The 8660-nt window shown below is 53.3% G+C and overlaps 1 protein-coding gene across 1 annotated transcript; it reads left to right on the forward strand.

The window, feature by feature from the left end:
• On the forward strand, window positions 1–3441 carry LOC119462184 (uncharacterized protein K02A2.6-like). The gene is made up of 2 exons (XM_037723530.1): window positions 1–12; window positions 124–3441. The coding sequence occupies exons 1-2, from the start codon at window positions 1–3 to the stop codon at window positions 3439–3441; spliced, it is 3330 nt and encodes a 1109-aa protein (XP_037579458.1).
• Window positions 3442–8660: the final 5219 nt, after the last annotated feature.

Genomic DNA, 8660 nt, shown 5'->3' on the forward strand with positions numbered 1-8660 from the left:
ATGGTGTCAGAAGTGGGATCGCGTCTCGACTGATCCTGTACTTGCGGCTTCGACACACACGCTCTGGCCCCGCCGCTCTCCGTCGAGGAAGTCAACTTTCCTTCGCCATGGCTGCCGGTACAGGCTCTACCGGAACGCTCGCTGCTTCGTCGGCCGCTGCGTCCACCACCGGCGTTTGACTTTGACAACCCCAGCTCCTGGCCCACATGGCTGCTGCAGTACGAGGACTTCTCGTTCGCCATTGGACGTTACGCCGCTCCGACGGAGGTCCAGGTGCGCTCTATGCTCTACTGCATGGGCCCACTAGCCAGGGTGGTCCTCGCGTCCACCACGCTGGGAGACGCGGACCTGAAGGACGCCGTCGCCGTACAGAAGGCGTTCAGCGACCACTTGGTCCACTCGCCGAATGAGCTGTACGAGTCTGCTCGCTTTCACCGCCGAACGCAGCAGCCGGGTGAGTCGGCCGACGCATTCTACACTGCGCTTCGGACGATGGTCAAGCGTTGCAACTATTCGTCGCCCGACATCGAAGAGCGTCTTGTCCGAGACCGTTTCCTCGTGGGCTTGCTTGACCGCAAGCTCTCGGACCAGCTTTGTCGGAACCCGAGTTTGATGTTGCATGAAGCGCTCACGCACGTTCGCCAGCACGAAGACGCCGATAACGAACGCAAGGCTCGTGACTCGGCTGATTCATCGACGCTCGCCATCGACGCCGCTCGCGTTCGCACCAACGTCGCTCGCGTTCGCAAGGAAAAGCCAGCGTCAGCGTCTCCTGATAGGACAACGCAGCAGCTGTGCCCTTTCTGCGGACGCACATCGCATCCTTGCGCCGACTGTCCGGCTCGCAGAGCGTCCTGCAATTTTTGCCGCAAAAGAGGCCACTTCGAGAACGTGTGCCTTAAGAAGAAACGCGGCAGCAGGAAGCGCACACCGAAGCCTTCTGCCAGCTCCATCGAGCTACATGCAGTTGCGGGAGAGCGTCCTAACGCGAAGTTCGTCGAAGTACTCGTCGATGGGTGTCCACTTTCCTTCAAGGTGGACTCTGGCACCGAAAATTCTATCGTACCCAGTACGTTCCTTGGCGTCCCCTCAAAGATTCAAGATCCCAAAAGCGAATTGAAAGGCCCTGGCAACAACGTTCTACCGGTCTTAGGCACTTACATTGCTACCTTGTCATGGCACGGCAAGTTCACCAAGCAGCTACTCTACGTCCTGGCAACAAAGACGGTCCCGCTGCTGGGCTTCCCGGCAATCCATGCCTTGGGCGTCTGCACGTTTGTCGACCAAGTCTCGGGGACTCCACAGCTCTCGGGCGACTTGAGTCTCGATCCCAGCCTCTTCCGAGGACTTGGGACACTCCCCGAAGCCTACACTATAAGACTGCAACCCAACGCTACGCCTTTCTCCTTGAGCGTACCCCGGCGCCTTTCACTTCCTCTCCGCGATGTCGTCAAGACTGAGCTTGACAAGCTAGAAGCAGAGGGCGTGATTCGTCGTGTGGACACACCCACTGACTGGTGTGCTGGACTGGTTGTCGTCCCCAAGGTCTCGGGCGGTTATCGGCTTTGCGTGGACTTGACGCGCCTCAACAAGGTGACTCTTCGAGAGCGTCACGTGCTTCCAACTGTGGAACAATGCCTCGGATTGCTCGGAGAAGCCACAGTTTTCTCCAAGCTAGACGCGACGTCGAGCTTCCACCAAGTCAAGCTGTCCCCGGAGTCCCAAGAATACACCACGTTCATAACCCCGTTTGGCCGCTACTGCTTCCTCCGACTGCCGTTTGGGATCGCGTCTGCACCGGAGTACTTCCAGCGGCATATGTCCCGGATCATCGAAGGCCAAGCGGGTGTGGTAAACATGATCGACGACATCCTCGTCTTTGGGAAGACATGCTCCGAACACGACCGTCATCTCCGGCAAGTCATGGATCGGCTAACGAAGGCAGGAATCACGCTCAAGCGGGAGAAGTGCTCGTTCGCCACTTCCAGCGTCAAGTTCCTTGGCGTCGTGGTGAGCGCTCAAGGCATCTCTCCAGACTCAGACAAGGTTGCGGCGATCCAAGCCATGCATGCACCCGAAGATGTCTCAGGGGTCCGTCGTCTGCTGGGCCTCGTGAACCACATCGGGCGCTTCTTACCCCATGTTTCGGAGGTAACCGCGCCGATTCGAGCCTTGCTGCCCAAGAACTCTGTCTGGACTTGGGGTCATGCGCAGCAGTCCGCCTTCTCCCAACTGAAGAAGATGCTGTGCTCGGACATCTGTGTAGCTCGCTACGACACCGCATACAGGACCACGGTCTCGGCCGACGCCAGCTCCTATGGCCTCGGGGCAGTACTTCTTCAGGAGCAGCCGTCCGGTGAGCGTCGGGCCGTCGCTTTCGCATCGCGGTCCCTCACACCCACAGAACGCCGGTACAGCCAAACGGAGAAAGAAGCTTTGGCGGCCTGCTGGGCGGTGCAAAGTTTCGAGGAATACGTCCGGGGACTTCAGTTCTTCCTCGAGACGGACCATCAACCCCTGGTGGCGCTCTTGGGTTCCATGGACGTTCACCTGCTGCCACCACGGATCCAGCGGTTTCGCTTAAAGCTCATGCGATTCCAGTACCAAGTACTCTACGTACCGGGGAAGTTGTTGGCAACCGCCGATACGCTTTCACGCGCACCGCTGGATTCCTCTCCCTACAACCGGGTGAATCAAGTCGAGCTCTTCGTCCAAGAGGTCGTCCGCTCCTTCCCAGACATCGTCTCGCCGCAGCTCGAGCACCTGCGCCAGGCCCATGCCAACGACGGCGTGTGCAGTCTGCTGCTTCAATACTGCGCCAACGGCTGGCCCCGGCAGTCCCACTTGCCTCTCCACGTGAAGAGGTACTGGCAGCACCAAGGGGACCTCAGCGTCTGTGAGGGACTGCTTCTGAAGGGGTCCCGCATCGTCGTGCCGTCCGCACTTCAGAGCGGCACGCTCGAGCTCCTTCATGATGGGCATCAAGGCATCAACCGCTGCAAAGCTCTGGCTCGGGAATCAGTCTGGTGGCCGGGAATCAACAACCAGATAGAGACACTGGCGTCAAACTGCCCCACGTGCGCCGAAACCAGGGTGCAGCGCTCGGAACCTATGCTGCCGTCAGCCACTCCAACTCGGCCCTGGGAAGAGGTGGGCGTCGATCTGTTTCATTTGAACGGCCAGGACTGCGTCCTTCTGGTGGATTACCGGTCACGCTTCCCGGAGCTCATCAGCCTGCGCTCGACGTCAGCACCAGCGGTAATCAACGTCATCAAGAGCGTCTTCGCGCGCCACGGGATCCCGAGGCTGGTGCGCAGCGATAACGGTCCTCAGTTTGCTGCAAGAGAATTCTCCGCCTTCGCCGATTCCTACGGTTTCCGCCATGTCACTAGCAGGGGCCCCATTTTCCGCAGTCAAACGGGGAGGTGGAACGGATGGTGAGGAAGGTCAAGGACCTGCTGCGGAAGGCGGATGATCCATACCTTGCGCTCCTGGCATACCGCGACACCCCTGGAGGGAGGATATAGTGTACGCCAGTACCACTAGATGGCAGCACTGCATCCTCAGCCATTTAAGCGTTCAATAAACGCGGTCGGGCACTTGCCCGCCCGGAGAGTTACCTGCTGCGTCGCTCGCCCGCTCGACAAAGAGATCGAGTGTCCTGCGCACCGGAAGAAAAATAAGCACCGAAACAAGGTTTATCTCTCGTCGTCGTTCTCGCTCCCATACCCACATCCCCACTGCTCCTTATTTCACAGTACAATATATATATATATATATATATATATATATATATATTGATAAGGCTACTCAGTCACCTATGGCCACGGCTACAACGAGACGAAAAATGTGACGTGCGTTCCGATATCGCTCTCTTTTTTTCGTGATTTTGTTTGAATAACGAGGCCTCGCAACTAAACATTTATTTCGGAAACAGCAACGGATGGTCCTGACAGCCCATATGGAATGCAGCATCTAGTTCGTTAATTTGTCTCCGCGTCTAAGTTAACGAGACGAATATTACATAACGATTCAAGAAGCAGTGATGTTTAACGACTTACCGGTATCGCTGCCCTCAGTCGCAGCAGAATCCGGCTCCCGTTTCGATGCAGACTTGTTCCACATGGCTCATGACCAATTAAACCTAGTTTTCGGGCTTACATCTCCACTCGCAAACAGGTCACTTCAACCCAAGTTAAAAAAGTGGCTGCGGCTTAGCTCAGCTAACCCTGGATATGCAAAGCGAAAGCTTGGTTTAGCGTGGTTATATCTTGGTTTCACTTGGTTAGCCTTTAATTTAGCTGTAATTATTATACTTAGGTATACACTCATCGATATAAGCCAGGTATTAATTATAAGCCGACAAGTCCAAGCGTTTTGCGAGCCGAACGGCTAGCTCTTCCTCAGTCTCCGACGCTAGATTCGCGCGCTTGGCATTCCGGACCCTCTCCAGTGAAGCAGTTCGCCGGGCGAAAGACGCGTGTCAGACGCTGCAGGGTGGTCAGATCACAGAGATCAGGTCAGCTCGCGGTGCGAGCTGAGCCGTTGAGAATGCTGCCAATGTAGCTTTCAATAAACTAGTTTTAGAAAACTGTTTTAGAATGTGAGAATTGCTGCCAATGTAGCTTTCGCTGCAAAACGCGAGGTGTCGAAGCGCAGTAAACTAGTTTTAGCACAAAATAAGCAACCAGCATAAGTGTACGTACTAACCAAAGAATCCGTGCTTGCCGTGTACGTGAAACTACCGGTAAAAATTTTAAAGCAAATTTGAAATCCACGCCTGAGGTCACGTGAGAGATCGATGATGCTGAACGTTATCTTGCGTTTATAATGACAAAAAAGAACAGAGTTAGTACTCAATAGTACAATCTCTAATTAAGAATAATAATTTTGTATTATTTGTCATGTAATAAAAACGTTTCGATAAGCGCGGGAGAAAGTTTTTAGGTTAAAATTGCGCTTATTACGGCGCCTCTAGCGGGAGCTACTGAACTCACGCAGGCATATGTGATACGCAGAAGACAACAAAGATGTTAGAGATCTCTATCTCGAAGCTTTTTTTTCCCCCTTCCCTTTAACCTTTAACCGCCGGCTTCTTGGCAAATCCCCCGTAGTGGGTAAACACTACGCATGAGCATCAAAAAAGGTTGCATAATTCAATCCAAATCTTCGCCAATCCCCTGGAGTGGGTATGCGCCATAACCTAATAACATGGTCTAAGTCGCCATGTATTTAATAATAGCACTAGGGCTCATTATACTAAGCTGTTGGTACTTTCAGGTGCCGCTGCCTTTAAGCATAGCTATATGTAGACCGCTATTGTCCGCATGGACAGGTGACTCGCCTAAAGGCCCGGAAAAAGACCTTCCTCTTTCGTCCCAAGACGGTAAGCTGGATTTCGTGCTTGTTACTGCATGACACTATACTGCGAGCTCGCGTATACATACCAGTATTTACATGGTCCCACTAAGGAATGGCTCCAGACTAAGCATTTAACCTACAAGCTTGCATTAAAACGTATAGAACGTCTTATTAAGTTGGAAGTTAGTGCATTTTGGGCCGGGAGTTAGGGTTAAGTGAGATTAAAGTAACCCAAACACGCAAATGGGTTTGTCGCTCCGTTCGGAAAAAAGTTGAGTCCATGATCACAGTGCATGCAGGGGTGTTTTGACAAAAGTCGGATAACTGCTTCGGTACTTAATTACAGCCCAGTTTTGACACGAATGCATGCATCAGCATCAATTTTACGGATTAGAGGTTTACTTAACGCATAAGAAGAAGCATTGTACAGCGTAAGCTGTTATGGGCTCATTCCAATAGCCGTTTCGGTTCGCGATGATGTCCGCCACCGCCGTTGGGGAACGTAACCGCTATCGCCGTAAATGCGAAAAAAGTACCCGGATCCCGCCGGGATCGAACCCGCGCACGCTGCGTGGGAGCCAGATATTCTACCACTGAGCCACACAAGCGATTGCTATCGGGCAGCGGAAAAATGCCCTATAAACGCTCCCTAGGCAGGCGCACAGGCGCGGACGACCCGAGCCTCCGCCAGTTTGGTGGCGCCATGTAGGTAAGGCGCCTGGAAACGCAGCGTGCGCTGGCGCCGACAACAATATGCAATTCAGACGAGGCGCGCAATCAAAAAAAAAAAAAAAAACGCGATCGCCGGCCTCTGCCAGTATGGTGGCGCCATCTAATTAAGGTGCTTGCAAACGCAGCGTGCACAGGCGCAGACGACGAGATTCGATTCAGACAAGGCGCGTAATCAACGCGATTCCGATGTGAGATGTGCGCCACGTATTCTGGATATCTCTTCGGTACACGTTATGGCGTCTCCTCGTAAGGTACGACCCACTGCTGCAGAAGCGAGTCGCAGAGCTAAGTACGCGGCTACAACTAGGCATGATCGGACTCAGCAGACTATACTGTGCAGAGAGCATTACAAGCCGCAGCTCGCCGTCGACGCCGAGCGGACTGTTCAGATCGCTCTCGTCAAAACGAGGCGAAGAGACTTTGTCGCGAACACCCAGGTGTGCGTAGTGCCGAAATTGGAGCTACTCTTAAGTCGCTCCACCAGCTTACGCTGTGACTGTGCTGCGTGTGCCGCGCAGACCTGTGACTTTTTCTTGTGAATCTGAGGATATGTTCAAACTGTGTTCATGTGAATACTACTTAGGTGTTATCTTTAATAATGGAGCGCGTGCTGTTCGTGTTGTTCATGAGTAAACATGATGGCCTAAAATACACAGGCTGTCGGGCACCTTGTGTTCGCATATGCACACGTGTGTAATTTACCCGTTTTCATTTTCAGCAGCTTTTCCCGTTGCTCGCGAACGTGCTCGTACTCACTCCGCTCGACGTTCCCCAGTACACTTGTGTTCCTTCAGCGCTGGGCTCTGACGCTCTGAATAACTTGGAAGGCCACGTGATTTCAGGGATGCCCATGCGCTGCTCAATGAATGAGAAGTTTGGAGAACTTTCGCAAGTAAAGAATCGGGAGAGGAATTAACTGAGTGTCTCGATTTCTAAGCTGTAGTGCAGTGACCTATCAGTGTTGTGTATGTGCGTGGACGGTTTGACAACTATCGAGACATGTGAATGAAGAATGAAGAAACAGAAGAAGGCGAGCTAGGGACAGCTTCAAAGTGGGTACGAGCCATGTGCTGGGGACATCATCATCAGGGGCAGCTTGCGCGCTTGGCAGCGCTCAAAAAAAAAAAAAAAGAAAAGAAAACGAAGCAAGAGAAAAAGGAAGAAGAAGACGCGGGTGCCGGACGGGCAGAGCGGGCTCGTGACTGGAAGACGCAGGACCAGTGCGCTGTTCCGGGAGCTCCTGCCGCGGTACCTGAGGCGGCCCTGAGGACAACGCGCCTGCCTGTCGGTGCAGACGCGGAGTGGTGCCTGGTGCGACGCCGTTTGGAGCAGGCCTGGCTGCTGCCTGCTCGTTGCCGCCTGTTGGAGCAGCTTCAGGCTGTGTCCGGGGCGAGGCCTAACCGAGGCCTTTGCTCGAGGCCTAACCGAGGCCTTTGCTCGAGGCCTAACTGAGGCCTTTGCTTGGAGGCCGCCTCTTGCTCGAGTTGGCATGTGGAGTTGTGGCGGTGGAAGCCACCCGCCTGACACCCGTTCGAGTGCTCTGGCCACGGTAATGCAGCCGTGGGCCGTCGCCTGCCTCATTTGAAGACCCGTGCTGTCATCCGGCCTTGGCTCGCCTCCCACGAGGGTCATCGTGCGTTAGTCCATCAACAGAAATCGTCGCGACTGCTCGAGACGACCTACCGCCGATCGACGACATCAGTACTGAATCCGTGAGGCCTATTTGCTCTTCTCTCGATCGTTGCGCGTAGGACCTCATGTAGACGTGTTTGTTGTAAGGACTTTTGCTCTGTATGCTGTGTTTAGTGTTTGTTTTGTTTCAGTCCCATCATGTTATATAAATGTTCGTTTAAATCCGTTCGTGCGTCTCTGACGTTTATTACCGCCTGACTGCACACAGACATACGTGCCGAACTATTCCATCACATAAGCGTATGCTTCTTTGCGGCGATCCAATCTTTCAGTCAATGAGCAGTTGTTCCAACGGATTGCGAAGAGAAATGTTCTGAGGGTGGTGTAAAAGAAGGAGATCGGACGAGATATCGTTAATAAGAGAGAGCAGGAATGTGGGAGGAGCAGAAAAGGGCGGGAGGAGTGTAGAAGGAATCGCGTGCTTATAGTTGTTGGCGAAAATATTTATAAAAGCATCGGTCGATGGCACAATCCGGGCTACAACTAAGTGGTGCGCGCGATCGGCCCCGTTCTATGAGGAATTGTGCAATGAAGCTACGAACGGTAGCTAAATATCCTCACTGCAACTGATATACGCCCTCAAATGCATAATTCCTTTGTAGAGGCACAGTGGATGAGAAGGGCACACTTATTATCTATGACAAGGTCATGTTTATTTCTGCAGCAATATGTGGAAATCGAGGGAGTGCGCGGAGCTCGCGAGAAGTGGTGAGAGTTCAAGAGAAAGAGGAGTAAAGAGGGAAACGGAGAGGAGAGCAGAGCAGTACGGTACGCGGATTTTTTGTGGAAGGGACACACAAAAAAAAGAGGTCTTAGGAAAAGCAGCATGCGCACTAAGCGACGTTCGCCACTGTGGGTTAGATCATGTGGCGATC

This window comes from Dermacentor silvarum, chromosome 8 (assembly GCF_013339745.2).
Source record: "Dermacentor silvarum isolate Dsil-2018 chromosome 8, BIME_Dsil_1.4, whole genome shotgun sequence".
Taxonomy (NCBI): domain Eukaryota; kingdom Metazoa; phylum Arthropoda; class Arachnida; order Ixodida; family Ixodidae; genus Dermacentor; species Dermacentor silvarum.